The sequence below is a fragment of the Podarcis liolepis genome (genome assembly GCF_965112155.1).
Source record: "Podarcis liolepis genome assembly, chromosome: 3".
In the NCBI taxonomy this organism is placed as follows: Eukaryota; Metazoa; Chordata; class Lepidosauria; order Squamata; family Lacertidae; genus Podarcis; species Podarcis liolepis.
Genome location: NC_139557.1, coordinates 60,666,244 through 60,681,525, shown reverse-complemented (window position 1 = coordinate 60,681,525; position 15,282 = coordinate 60,666,244). Strand labels below are relative to the sequence as shown.

Sequence of the window (15,282 nt, the reverse complement as noted above, 5' to 3'; positions counted from 1 at the left end):
GCGAACTCGTGTAAAGTGCAAAACTTGAAAACTCAAATCTCGTGATTATGAAGTCAAATGAATCTTGCCATGCTTCCTGTAATAATGCTTGAAGCAAGATGTCTCCTGCTTTGATTTCCTGCAATTATCATTAACAACCCTGTTTCTCCCTGAAAACATAGCTAACATATTCTCCTTATAGTGTTGAAAGCACTGCTCTACGACTGATCACTGCTTTGGGTAGCTCTGAGGTCCAGCCACAATTCACCCGCTTCCTTAATGAACCCAAGACAGTCCTTTCAGCAGAATCGGAGGAACTTAACAGAGCACTTATTTTGACTCTGGCAAGAGCAACGCATGTCACAGGTAACAGTCATTATCTCTCAGTTTTACAGAAGGTTTTGAATATATCAAAGGAAAGCACAAGATGTGAGCATTAATACAGTCTGTGCGCTAAATTTTTCTTTTACAAGTCTTGAATTCTTTATGCTTTCACTGCATTGTTACAATGCTTGAAGGAGTGAACTGTTATGAGGCCACATCTAGCCTCAGGCTCACATATTACGCCCTCTTCCATCATAGTCACAATAGGTTTAGAAGCTTTCAGATCCACTTTAAACTAATCACAGCTTGCCATGATCTCTTAACCTGGACAAACTATAGTTATGTAAAATAAGCCACCTTCAAACTATAGTTTATGCAGCTGACTTGTTTTCTCTGACCATAGCTAAGATTAACCACAGTTTAGGATTGAAATATAACGCTCAACTCTGGTTAATCTAAAAGAGAGTCTAGTCAGAATGAGTAATTAAATCTGGAAAAGGAAACCTGTGGAGGTCTTGAATTGTTAAAATTACAATACCAGTAATAATGCATATAGTATCTGTGGGGAATAAAGATGACTATTGATCAATCCACTGTATTTGTTTTAGCTATTTAAGTAAGTAATTACATTTAGATGTCTGTCTTAGATTTTTTCACAGGGTCGGATTCCATTCAGGGCACTTGGTGCAAGGATATACTGCAGACCATCATGAGCTTTACTCCCCATAACTGGGCTTCACACACCTTGAGCTGTTTTCCGGCTCCACTTCAGGTAGTTAAAAAAAACCAGAACCAATTATGCAAGTATGTCTTCACCTTTGAGCAAGTTAGGATGGAAGAACATACTGTTTCTCTTACTTTTTAAAAGTCACCTCACAGTAAAACTACGTGAAGGAAGCTTCCCAACAGTGTTTTTTGTATATTTTGGAGGATGAGATTTAAAGGGGTACAGGTTTAAAGGTTTAAACAAGAAATCACTACCAACAAAATGTACCCCTTATTAGGGATTTTTGCAGAAGTCACATAACAAAACGTGTGGCAGGTCATTTTTGCTTTTAGCCTCGTCTGGTGAAATGAGTATGAACTTTGAATTGCTGCTGCCTTCATCTGTATAGAGAAAGCCCTGTGTTTCTAAGAAGGCGTTAAGAAATCAGAAAAAGAAACCAGATGTCACAGGAGCCTAATACCTTTCTTGGGACCAGCTAAAGCAGTGGTGAGGAACCTCCACCCTGTGGGCCTCATTATTAGGCCTGGTTAGGAGTCCTGATTTGGCCTGCAAAACTGTTTCCCCAGACCACACCCACCTGCCCCACACTGGACATCCTATGTGGTGTCAGGTATAGGCAGGTAAAGACATGGATGCAAAGAAACAGTCAGGACCTTAAACTGCCTTTTGCAGGGCTCCCTCTCACTTATAGGAAACCCCACTAGGATTGGCTATACAAAGTAGTTCCCCATCTGGGATTCCCTAGTGTAGGCACTGAGAGCCATCCATTTTGAAGTAGGTTTGCATGCCATTTGTATTCAAGAGCTGTTCCCTTTGAAAGTGAGCCCCTTTCCAGTTCTGAGGTCATAATGGCATCAGGTGAGTGACAGGTGGACAGCCTCATCCACCTATTAAAGTTGAGCCATGGGTGTTGGGGGGAAAGAAAGGATTCAGCCTAGCCATGTCCAGTTCCTCCATCACGAAACAGTGAGCTTCAAACTCTCCAGAAGTCGCCTTCATACTAAATAGTTAGTGAAAGGGGTTGGAGGAGTGAAAAAGGTGGGCATGGTGTAGGACCCCTGCAGTCCACACATTGCCAGAGACTTGAGATGAGATGTGGGAGGCATTAGACATAACTGGATTAGTGTTTGCTAGTTGCAAAATGATTACAGGATGCAAGGTTTCTGAGATAATTGTTCCCTCCACAACCCGATATTCTAAAAATATTTTATCAGTTACTCAGGCCTGTCTCTGGCACAAATTGGAACACATGGCTCCCTTGTGAGAAAGAAAGCCAGAAAAGTGGCAGTCTTTATATTGGCAATGCTGGAGATTTAGGGGGAAATCAAGAGGGGTCAACTTGGATGGCATTAGGAAGTGGCTGGAGCCCCAAAATTAAGTCCCATCTTCAGGTAGAAGATTTCTTCCTCCAAGTTTTTAAGATCCCGCTTCTGAATGTCTCTATTATAGAAGCAGAATGACTCACAGTAGTTTGCTTAATTTCAGATGAAATAGGCATTTTCAGATCTGACAACGGATAACAATTCACTTTATTACAGGCATTCTTCAAACAAAATAATGTACCGCAAGAGAGCCGCTTTAACCTGAAGAAAAACGTGGAAGAGGAGTACCGAAAATGGAAGTCCATGATCAATGAGAATGACATCATCACCCACTTCTCCATGCAGGGCTCCCCACCCCTCTTCCTTTGTCTCCTCTGGAAGATGCTTCTGGAGACTGATCATATTAACCAAATTGGTTACAGGTTAGTTATTTCAAGATGGATTGTTTCTGGCATAGTAGATTTGTGCAGAACATTCTAAGCAGAGGTACATTTCAGTTAGCACACTAGTAAAAGGAAACATAACATATTTGCCAAAGATGGGGGTTTCTGCAGCTGCCCAGGGTTAAATGGTTCATCCCCATGGCATTCATTATGTATAATGTTAATAGTCTGCTAGGCATATCCTAAAAGACCAAATTCATTATCAGTGCAAATCAATACAAAGTGGGCTGCTGCAGACCTATCTACTAACTCCAGAGGAAATCTGTTTTAGGACAGAAGGGGCTAGAATCACCACTCTATTTTTAGTGCAGGTTTTTATCAGTTCTGCCCTACTTCATGCATTTTGAGAGTAAATGTTCTAAAAATAGTGGCTCTCTAGAGGTTAGTTGGTTGATAATGGCAGCCTTAGGTAGAGTATCTATATTTAGCAGTCCACGTTGTTAAATTAATTCTGCATTTGCCACCATTGCATTTTTCTATCCTGTTTGTTAGGGTATTGGAAAGAATCGGAGCCAGAGCTCTGGTGGCTCATGTAAGGACATTTGCAGATTTCTTGGTCTATGAATTTTCCACATCAGCTGGGGGCCAGCAGCTCAATAAGTGTATTGAGATTCTCAATGACATGGTGTGGAAATACAACATTGTGACACTGGACCGGTTGATTTTATGTTTGGTAAGTAACGCCACAGCAGAGGATACCTCTTGTATGACGACCATAAAACTAATAGTCCTAAGTTAGTGAGATTCTGGGGAGTTCCTCACAATTCCTTTTTGTTTTTACCACGCTGAACGATTATGATACATAGCACCTCACTGCTCACTCCTAACTAGGTCATTTATGAACAATTTAAAAAGCTGATTGTAGGGGCAAGTTGCATTTTTTGTTAGAAAATTAGTAATTTCACATTTGAGTTCTTTAAGTAGTCTAGTGGATGCTACCTGGACCCAGTGATTTGTTCATATTTTTACAACTGTTTCCCTCAGATCCTCAGACACTCTGAGAAAGTCCATTCAGGCACAAGGATCAACCCCACATTTTCCACAGTGACGACAGATGCAAAGAAGACACAATTGTCTCTTTGGTCGTCTCTGTCATGCCCACTATATATCTTACATGAGTTTTCTTTTTAGCTAGTGCTGATTTTAATCATCTTCTGAATATTGTTAAATATCTGTTTTTAACTGTTTTTATTGATAGTTTCAAAGTTTTGTTTTATATTTTTGTAAACTGCTTAGAGGTTTTTAACAGTCAAACAATGCACAAATTGTGTGAGATAAATAGATATCCATGCACTCCTTTAAAACCAACCATTCCAACTTGCTCATCTTGGCATGGAGGCGTCTAGCGTTAGCATAGAAACGCCTATGCACAGTGTGGCTCTCTCCAAACATCTCAGGCTCATGTGCTACAGATTTGACTCACAAATTTATTTATTTCCCTCCGTGAGCCACAAATGTTTAATTTGTAGTATTTTTCTGTCCTCTTAGATGCTTTTTATCCTCTCCATTCCAGGCAATGCGCAGTCACGAGGGCAACGAAGCCCAAGTGTGCTACTTCATCATTCAGTTGCTCTTACTTAAACCTAATGATTTCCGAAACCGAGTGAGTGAATTTGTGAAAGACAACTCCCCAGAGCATTGGCTGCAGAATGACTGGCATACGAAACACATGTCCTACCACAAGGTACTTTCGGTTACTTTACTTAGTGGTGAAATACGTAAAGTTAGAATATTGTTTCTAACTTTACACCTTGTTTCTCAAGGCATTTATTTGTTTATTACTGCAAATTGCTAGGGGTGTATGGGGTCCTAGGGGAGGGGGTAGTGCCTCTGGTGGGGGGCATGTCATGCTACTTCTGAGGTAGTTTGTCCACCTTTGGTCCCCACCCTGCGCTCAGCACTCACCTAGGGCTGCTAAAAGCTGTCAACATGCGACAGCAACCACACCCAGGGAATGGCTTAGACTGGCTGGTTATACCAGGTGAGGGTAGCTGATGGGTCTCAAACTCTGGGTGCTTTAGGGACAAAGACAGGCTCCAACGGATTGAGCGGACGGGACTAACAGGGGCCTAATGGTTGAGAAGGTGGTTTCTGCACATGCTGTAGAGGGGAGTGAGGGGCAGATGGGGCTCATCAACCTGGAAAGGTAGCCCATCTAGGAGAAGGAAACTCTGATTCTAAACATCTTCTGCTTTGCAAGATACCTTTGAGAGAAGAAAGGGTTAAGGAGCAAACCATACACAGATCCAGAGGGGAGTCCCTCCTTATGGCACGTCCTGCAGCCAAGCTGGTACCAAACGTATTGCTCTGTTTTCCTTTGGTCCACATTAGCCTCGGACCTCCATGCACACTGCCCAGGCTGGAGGTCACTTCAGTGCTGCTAATGCAGCAGTTTGACTTCACCGCTGGACAAATGCTAGCAACTGCAATTTGCTTAATACCAAGATTAGTTTTCTTATGTCTGAGAAAGGCTGGCAGTATTTCACATTTGAAACTGGGAGTATAGTTCGATAACAGGCAGATCTTACAGGCAAAGACACACACAAAACCACTTCGATGCTGGGGAGTATTAGGGGAGTTGAGGATGCTAGGCCAAGCCTTACCACCTAGAACACATCAGGGCTTTTGTTTCCTGCATGTGTAGATATACCCAGCCACAGTGAACTGCCTGAGATGTGGGCTTTGAGGCTGAAATCACCCTAAGGCTTACCTGCTTTCATCTCACTGCTTCAAAAACCACTTCCCCAGTGGCAAAAACATGCCTATTCATTTTCTTAGCAGCAGCACCCCACCTAAGGTTAGAAATCTTTAAAAGCCCTTCTATGATTTGCTGCCTGTATGTGTTTCTAATTACAGAGCTCAGTTTGTGCTAGAGATTTTGCAGTGAGATATGAATGTAAAGCACCATTGCTTTTCAAGTGCACAACAGGATTGTAGCGGGGGGGGGGGATCTGCATTCAGAACATTTAGAGAATAAAATATTAGGTTTGGATTATTATCAAAGCAAGGCAGATAAATTAATATTTTAAAAACTTTTCCCTCCACAGAGGTATCCTGAAAAGTTATATTTTGAAGGGTTAGCAGAGCAAGTCAACCCTCCAGTACAAATCCAGCCCCAGTACTTGCCGATATACTTTGGAAACGTGTGTCTCCGTTTCCTGCCAGTATTTGACATTGTGATTCACAGATTTCTGGAACTCCTTCCGGTGTCCAAATCACTGGAGACTTTACTAGATCATCTAGGAGGCTTATACAAATTCCATGGTAAGTTTCTCCCCCCCCCTTTTTTCCTGTAAATACCTGAATTACTTTGTAAACTGAGTGGATGATAAACAATATCACCAATGAAGCGTTGTTTCTGTCTGAGTCTTGTTCCAGCTGTGCTAATTTTGCTTGTCTCACCAGCATAGTAAAGGAGTAATTGCGTATGGCTTCGTCAGACTTGCTGGGGGGGGGGCTACTCCTAGGAAGACTATGGAAAGTGCAGGCCTCTTCAAAAGTCTGTGTCAATATACGTTTCAAAAATGGCAGCCGAGCTGGTATGATAGCATCCATGTTTGGCCGAGCCAAAACTGCAGGCACATATGTGCAGGTGTCAAGTTCTGTCCATGTTGATGTTTAGTGTTGGAAAAATTCTGCATGTTACAAAGCAGATGTATGTATGCTGAGTCGCCCCCACCTCCACCCCACCCCCCACCCCGCTCCCAGCCCCGGCAAGCATATTGAAGCAAAGTGGAAGCCTTTGTATGTAGTCAAACGGCATGCATGCATCAAAGCTCATGAGGTTGCAGGAAAGAGCTAATTGGGGTGGTCGTCTTTTGAAATAGCTGGGGAGAGAAGTATGAGACTGGATTGTTGATGTTTCCAATTACTTCAAAAGCTGAGGAGAAGCCATAAAGATTAGTAGTTCAGTAATGAGGGACAACATGAATTGTAATAGTCACCATGCTGAGTAGACCGCTAATAACAGCCACACATAACTTCCCTCCCTTTTTGAGAACAAGGATTAAGAAAAAGGTATTAATCCCTCGTGGCTTAAAAATAAATCCAAATTATGTGATCAAACAGCTTAAATTTGAGATAAATGCAAAATAGATTATGTTGGCATTTGTATTTACTCTGCATGTGAAACTGTTTGTTTTTTTTGCCTCATTGGTTTTTTTTAGCATTTTATGAACTAAAGGGGCATGGGAAATGAACAGAATTTTTCAGATTTTGACACTACCAGATTTCCCCTTTTTTGGTGTGCTTGTTGCTATATAGATTGATTTAGGAAACCTCATACATTACCATATAAGCATTTAAACACTCCTGCTTAGAATCTTGCTCAAATTACTATGAAGCATATTTTGAGACTGTTCTTTATTGTCACTGATGATGAACATATCCTGTTATAGTAATCTGGAAAAGCCAGAGACTAGCAATTCTTTCCAATGTGATTAATGTATATTGATGTTTGTTTAATTTAAGGCCTTTAATCCATTGTTGTCACTGTAAAGTATTTGCAGAATTGTCCTCTAGGATGACCTTATTCCACGTTTTGGTCACTATTACATGCTCTTTCCAATTCCAAATACCCAAATATTATTCTCTGGGTTTGGAGAAATATTTGAGTTACCAGTGCCAATCCTGCACACTTTCGAAAAAATGGGGAAGAAATGTTTTAGCCAGAGATGCTACTTAGAGGGGTATTAGGGTTACCACAGAGATTATCATTAAAAGATGTGATTTATTATCCCATAAAGAGCATGAGCACACAAAATTTATTTCTAACATGAGCCTAGCTTGAGATTTTCTCTGGTTTTTCACAATCTAGGGTTAATTAAAGAGGCAACAGGTACTACTACTCATTTGAACTTCTGCCTTTGATTCTTAAAGCTACAAGCATGGCTACATGTACATACAGCGATTCAGCGAGAGTGCAAAAAAAAATAATGCATTCTGTGATGCTGGCTGCACAATTTAGCTTCGTACAAATCTCAGCTTCTATTATTATGAAAACTGCAAGCTAGTCCTTGCGGTTGTATACATATTCTTGAAAGTGTGTGGACAAAACAAGTTGAAATCTTTGAAGTTCCTGCAATGAGCGAAGTAAAGTATACAAGATAGCAAAAATTGCAGGCTAAATTTTCCCCAAGATGATCAGAGTGCATTATTTATATTTGGTACAAATCCCAGATTTATTGGAACAGAACTTGGATTTCCTGAATGAAGGTTTAGTTTTATAACATGGATTAAACACAGACTTGGCTCTAAGTTTGTGAACACATTTCTCCTCTTGGCAGATCGTCCAGTGACCTACCTATACAACACTCTTCACTACTATGAGGGGCACCTCCGGGAGAGGATGAACCTCAAACGAAAGCTCGTCCATGCCATCATCGGCTCCCTCAAAGACAATCGGCCACAAGGGTGGTGCTTAAGTGATACTTACCTCAAATGTGGTATGAATGCACGAGAAGATAACCTGTGGATTCCTGAAGATATTTATTATTGCAAATTGATTGCAAGACTGGTTGACAATATCCTTTTTTTATATAAAAAAAGGAAAAAATGTGAAATATCAGGCTGCATCCAAAGAACTATTCTCATTATAATGAATTGGTAAATGGCTATGCTCTGGTGCCATTTTCTCGTGCTTCAGCCCGCCCACAGATTTTTATCAAATTACTACTGCAAAATAAGTAGAACATACCTGTTTTTAACTCTTTTTGTGTGTTAAATATGTGTAGCTGTCATCCCAAGCATTGGCAGGTTCACCAGAAGTAAACCCCACTGAGTTGAGCCAGACTGGTTTCTTTCTAATTATTTTCCTTTGCTCAATTGACATTTTTAATATTTCTTGTAAACCACTTAATATGTTTTCTTTACAGCCAAGCAGTACATAATTTTTGTTAAATAAATAAGCACACTTGGAATTTCAGCCTAAGTCAAATTTATAAATCCAAAAGATCACAGGACCAGTCATTTTCTTAACAAACTACCTTTAGTCCCTTGAACTGGGGAAACCAGCTCAGAATTTCTAATACACTGCATTGCATTATTTGGTGAAAAACACAAAGTGTACAACGCATCATACTCTAACTGTGATGCTCCTGATAGGATGCTAACTTCTTGTTCTAATGGCTGCTTCCTAGTTTCTATAACTGTTCATTTACCTTAATCGCTGTCACCGATGGCTGGCAAATCCTCTAGCCCATTCCCAAACTGTGACTGGAGGTTCAATGAATTTCCCAACCCAGCTGCCCACGCTCTCCATGTTACCTGTGTCGAACTCATGGCATTGACTGTGCCAGGAAAGGATGTGGGCAATGCCCTCCTCAATGTTGTGCTGAAAAGGTATGTGAAACTTTCTGAAAGGTGGGGGTGGGGGACACTGTTGTGAAGTTAGGGGCCTGTTAACATATTGCAAAATATTGTCTATTATAATCTGTCAAAATGGAAAGATTCCCAGGAACCAAATCACAGAATTGGGGAGCTGGAAGGAACCCTGAGGATTGTCTAGTCTGCAGCCTTAGCGTTATCAGCATCACGCGCTAACCAACTGAGCTAACCATATTTAGTTGATTTCAATGTATCAATTCCTTTAAAGTGCCTTTGCCAAAATATTAAATAAAAGAGTCATGTGTCTCTCTCCCCCTTCGTTTCTTATAGTCAGCCTTTAGTGCCCAGAGACAATATCACAGCTTGGATGAACGCAATTGGACTCATCATCACTGCGTTACCTGTAAGTCATCTTGCATTTTGAATTCTGATTTAAGTGAAGAGAAAGCATGCTAAAACATCAACCCCTGTACAAGAAGTATAATACGGAAGTTAGGGTAGCGTTCTTCATTTTTCTTAGTTGTGACTGTAAGTTTGTTCAACGGAATTTGGATGTGAAGAATCAAAGACCGAGTGTGGTGCATCTGAAGCAATTCAGAAAATTGGACACCTTGAGCAGTGTAGAAATTGCTTGGGGTTGCTATTTTAAGAACTCTTAAATGTTTGTTATTAAAACTCAGTTTCCTGCAGCAGTAACTTAAGTTGCCATTTGATGCAAACATGGTTCTCCACACATGGGCTTGTGTTTTTTACATTCCCATGCTACAACAATGTGGTGTAGGGTGGAGCCAGAAGAGAGTGGCAATCACGTTGCTCCTAAAACATTAGAATTGGGCCACAATGTCTTGATGATTTGAAGTTGCTTTGGCTCTCTTTTCCCAGGAGCCCTACTGGATTGTCCTTCACGAACGGATTGTGAGTGTTATCAACAGTCCTAGCTTGACTTCGGAGACCGAATGGGTTGGTTACCCATTCCAGCTGTTTGACTTCACAGCTTGCCATCAGTCTTACTCCGAGATGTGCTGTAGCTACACTCTGGCATTGGCACATGCGGTCTGGCACCATTCAAGCATTGGCCAACTTTCCCTCATTCCAAAGTAGGTGTCATGGATTGGCTGGATGAAGAGGAGTGGTGGGAGGCACAAGCTGGGGAAACCCCAGAGGAGGAAGGCTCAGAGCCAGAGGATTGATGGTGGGACACAGAGGAGTAGTCGGAGGGAATGGATTGGAGGGGGGAGGTTTCAGATGCTGATGGGACAACAGGGTTTAGTGAGCAGGAAGAGCCCGGGACAGGAAGCAGCTCAGACTCTGAGGCTGGAGCAGGAGGGGGTGTCAAGGGACTGTTGAAGAACACAGTGTCTCCCTCTTCTGCTGCAACAAGCTCCCCTCTCACCTGGTCTCCAAGAACTTGCAAAGTAATGAGAAGAGCAGAACAGAGGTGCCCAGACACAGTTTGAGACTGCTTGGGAAATACCTGAGGAGCAGCCTTAGAGCTGGTGAAAGCAGGGACCTTCAGTCCTGGCAACTGCTTCATAGGAGCAAGACCTACTGGGGAGTGTTGCTGAGAACAAGTATGTTCAGTTCCTTGAGTAAAGAGTTAACTTCACTGACAACAAAGATATGCTTCCTTTTTCGCTGACCTGACTCCCACCATGACAGGCATACTCTATGATCTCTGAATATTATTTTCAGCCAATTAAAATGTGCTGCATGTATATAAAGCCCACATATAGCCATAAGACATAGCTGATAGGTAAATGTCCTCTGTTAAGTGTGTGTCAGAATATTTGATTGTATGCATCTTAATGTTATTAGCGGCACTTGCCTGTTAACAGAATTTGGTAAATTTCAGGGTATAAAATATAAAACAAAAAGCTAATAAAAGCACTAACTTAATATAATTTCTAAAATATTACAGGTTTCTCACTGAAGTATTGATACCAGTAGTAAAGACGGAATTTCAGTTACTCTATGTGTACCACCTGGTTGGTCCATTCCTACAGCGGTTCCAGCAGGAGAGGACAAGATGCATGCTAGAGGTATGTGAGATCAAGAGAAATTGCTGCATCAGAAGAGTAGGACAGCAAGCTTTTGGACTTTGCTAAATACTGCCTTTCTGGTGAGGCTTTCCATGCAAACATTAACCTTGCTCTCCTATCCTTCCAACAAAATTAGTTCAACGAAAAGATAGTTTGTATATCTTTCATTGTCCCCTTTGGAGGACTTCCAATATAACATTTGCAGTGAAGCAAGTTAGTTGGAGGTTTAATATATCCCTGCCACAGTCATAGGTGCAAGAGAACATATATCACATAATTATATAATTTTGGAATATCTTACAAAATCTTTTGCGTATTTTCCTTTTCTTTGCTGCCCATTTGCTTTTGTCAGTTTGTTGAAAGAAACACAGCCCAGTTCTCCCGAAATCACCACAGGCACAGCCTCAAATTATATGGACTTTGCATTCAATCACAGCAGAAAGCAAATTACAGTATTCATCAGCTTGTCTCTTCAAGCACAACAAAGGAGTTTTAAAATAAACTCTCCAGGACATTTTCAGTATCCTAAAATTAATTATGCTTATGCCATAAGTAGCTAAACAAAGCTGACTTCAAGCTCTGTCTTTGAAGACAGGAAGGAACATCTGTGCCTTTTAAACTCTGCTTTCTGTAGTAAGCCAGGCAGAGCAAGAGATATGAAAAGTGCATAATTAGCTTTTTCTCTGCTATTTTTCCTGTCATCTTTGAAGAATAAAAATTCCTGAGTTCTTCTCCTAGAAGTGAGGGTTACTGCCATGGCGCCACCAATTTTCATTTGCCAGCTCTGAAACCCCCATATGGCTATAGATTGATGAGTTCATCTTAAACAAAAGAAGTCCCAAATTTAGATAAAGATAATTTTAAAAAATCTCCACCAGAAATGTCCTTGTGGTTCTTTGGTAGACCACAGAACACCAGTGTATCCGGCAAACACATATCCACTAAACTATATACAGTTGTCTATCCCATTACCTCTCATCGTCAAAGCTTAGTCCGTTTGCAGAATGCTTCAGTAGTATATCTGTATGCAAGATTCAGGCCACTTTATTTTAAATTGAAAGAATGTGATCTGTTGTTTTTAATAAACTTTTACAAGATCTGCAGTGGTTCTCAAAGTGTGTCATGCGCCACTGTGGTGGGAAGATTCAAGGACAATCAATATTATATTTTGGGAATGATTCACGTTCTTACATAGCTACATTGTTTATAATATGATCATGGGGCATCCAAAAAGTATAAAGTGGGGGTGTGGGTGGCACTGTGGTCTAAACCATTGAGCCTCTTGGGCTTGCCACGACGGGGTGAGCTCCTGTTGCTCTGTCCCAGCTCCTGCCAACCTAGCAGTTTGAAAGCACACCAGTGCAAGTAGATAAATAGGTACCACTCCAGCAGGAAGGTAAACAGTGTTTCCACGCGCTCTGGTTTCTGTCACAGTGTTCTGTTGTGCTAGAAGCTGTTTAGTCATGCTGGCCACATGACCTGGAAAGCTGTCTGTGAAGAAATGCTGGCTCCCTTGGCCTGAAAGTGAAAGAGTGCCGCACCCCATAGTCGCCTTTGACTGGACTTAACCGCCCAGGGGTCCTTTACCTATTATAAAGTAGACGTGTTACAAATCTAGCACTGCTAGTTGTTTCTTTTTGTTTTCCAATGAATTTTTTATCCATGAAAATTTTTAGGCTTGTTGCGAGCAAATTTTTATTCTGAAAGCTTGACCCAGAGAAAAAAGTTTGAGAACCACTGAACCGTAGGCCCCTGCTTGCACTGCTCGCCATCCTCAGCTCACCAATACCATGCATATTCAGTACAGTTTTTGTTTGTGTGGCAATAGATTGGAGTAGCTTTTTATGAAATGCTTCTGGAAGTGGACCAATGCAACACACATCTCAACTACATGGATCCGATATGTGATTTCCTGTATCATGTGAAGTACATGTTTACTGGAGACAGTGTAAAAGACCAAGTAAGTGATGGGAAACCGGACGTTCCTCTTTTGTATTTTTTGCCAAGTCTCTCTTCTTTTGCTTTATTTTCTCTTTCTCTTTCCTTTCTTTATTTCTATTGTCCCTCTCTTTCATTCTTCTGTTTTTCTTTTTTATCTTTTGTAGTAGTAATATCTCTGTATTATGGGAAAATGTCGGTTAAGAAATCTTACATACTAGAATTATGTTTTCTATTTTAAATTTTGAAGTGAGTCAACGAAAATAGCATAAAAACTGTTTAAAACTAATAAAGAATCTTGAGTCCTCTTTGTCAGATGCAATAACATGGGGGTAGTTAGAATTATAAACAGTGAAATGAGAAATGAAATGCAGAACAGTAGAGATGGTGTTAATTACGTTATTAACGGTGGCCATTCACAAAAAAACAGATTTTTTTGCAATAGACATCCTGCCATTAGTGAGCCAATTAAAACCTGTATATAAAAGAAATCTGTTATCCTGATTCAATTAACAAGTGTTCTTCTGTAAGCATTGTGAAGCTAAATGAAGACCTTTAAATTTTTATTTTAGACTTTAAACCAGCAGGCCACATTTGGCAGGTGGGCAGTGCTGACCACCTATCAGTCACCTGATGTTACGGAAACATCAGGTAATGGGGTGCTTTAAAGTCTGCATGAACATCAAGATTTCAATGCACAACCCAGGCTTGCAAAGAGCCCTGCGCACTGCTTTGAAGCCCTGCTGATCAGCTGTTCTTTGCCACTTCAAAATGCCAAAAGCGCTCTTTGCAAGCACCTTCAAGAATATGCTGACCGTGAAGCTTCCCATGGGAAACTCCTTAGTGAGGTCATACCCATGGAGCTGATAGAAGCCGATTTTAATCTCCGCTTTCTACTGGGATCAGCTGCACCATGCATTCACCATGGCCCAGCCAATCTCCGCTGGCTTGCTTTACCGCAAGTTAGCTGACTGCTGGTGATAGCATTATATATAAATGGACCAGCCCTTTATTGCATTCTAACCACTTTTTATTTTCCTTTGGCTTTCGTTAAAGGTTGAAAAGATTATTTGCAACCTGAGGCCTGCTTTGAAGCTTCGTCTGCGCTTCATACACATCAGCAAGATGGAGTCTGCAACTGTTCCTCAGCAACCCATAAGCAATGTGTCTCCAGCACCTCAGCCTAGCCAGGTCCCCGTGAACGTGGCCTTGCCAGTGACACAATAGAGAGAGACACTAAACTACTGTCTCTGCCAAGGACATCCAACATGGACCCAGATGAAGCAGCACCCAGCATGAATTTCATTTGAGAAGAGCTGGGTGCAGGAAAGTTCCCATTACATTCTTCCTTTTAATGCATCGGAGGACCTACATATTCTACATATGTGCGCTGCTGCCCTTTTCCAAATCAAAGGAACTCCTTAAGTTCAGCAAGCAACGTGGCTCTACAAATACCCAGCTGCTTTAAACAACAACACTGCCCATTGTTGGCCTTGTTTTCTTTGCTCATGTCTCATTTTTCTTGCCAGTGGTTAACTTCTGTTTTTGGTAGCATAGATATGTTTACACCGGCAACAGTTAACATTTTGTGCTTTTTTTCAGCTTTGGAAAATGATGACGCTTGGGCAAATATAAAGGCTGCAACCCTCATAAGGAAGAATAAGCTAAGCTTAAGCTGCTGAGATCCTGTTGGCTTAAAGCCAAGTCTATTAAACCTGCTAGCTGGATTTTCTATGAAAACTAGTTGAAGTGTTGGTGCAAAAGGCAGACACAAACAACTTCTGACCATGGTGCCAGAATTAGCTGGTGCTGTCTTACTCCGCCAGCAATCCTGCTGCAGTCAGGGATACAATATGGTGATTAAAACACTGTCTATCCAAATCACAAATGAGCAGGCCTCCAGGTTTACAACCAGTATATTTATGTGAAGTGGTGGTGGTGGTTTTAATCAGCCACCTGTGTTTTGAATTTGTGTAATAACTACATTTTATTTTGGACTTGTACTATACAACTTTTGTTCAGGTTTTATTTTTGCGTATTGAGGTTGGTGGGGTAGAAAGATTTTTAACCAGATAATGTTTCAACTGCTCGTGAAGATAAGATTTGTAAAATACTGCTCTTATTTCATAACAATGAAAAAAGTGTTTAATAAAAATAGTTTTTATAACTACTGACCTATTTTGCTT

The 15,282-nt window shown here is 41.0% G+C and overlaps 1 protein-coding gene across 2 annotated transcripts in view; it reads left to right on the top strand.

Moving 5' to 3' along the window:
• The window catches only part of MED23 (mediator complex subunit 23), a 42,016-nt gene extending 26,746 nt beyond the window's left edge, over nt 1-15,270 (top strand). For both annotated transcript variants that reach the window (XM_083498044.1, XM_083498043.1), the window contains 13 exons: nt 182-345; nt 951-1,075; nt 2,569-2,774; nt 3,288-3,468; nt 4,309-4,479; nt 5,843-6,059; nt 8,081-8,317; nt 8,969-9,134; nt 9,450-9,522; nt 10,002-10,216; nt 11,038-11,158; nt 12,987-13,118; nt 14,153-15,270. In XM_083498044.1, the coding sequence (XP_083354170.1) occupies nt 182-345; nt 951-1,075; nt 2,569-2,774; nt 3,288-3,468; nt 4,309-4,479; nt 5,843-6,059; nt 8,081-8,317; nt 8,969-9,134; nt 9,450-9,522; nt 10,002-10,216; nt 11,038-11,158; nt 12,987-13,118; nt 14,153-14,323 (2,179 nt within the window). In that variant the 3' untranslated portion in view covers nt 14,324-15,270. The remainder of the gene's footprint in view (nt 1-181; nt 346-950; nt 1,076-2,568; nt 2,775-3,287; nt 3,469-4,308; nt 4,480-5,842; nt 6,060-8,080; nt 8,318-8,968; nt 9,135-9,449; nt 9,523-10,001; nt 10,217-11,037; nt 11,159-12,986; nt 13,119-14,152) is intronic.
• The last annotated feature ends 12 nt before the right edge of the window (nt 15,271-15,282 follow it).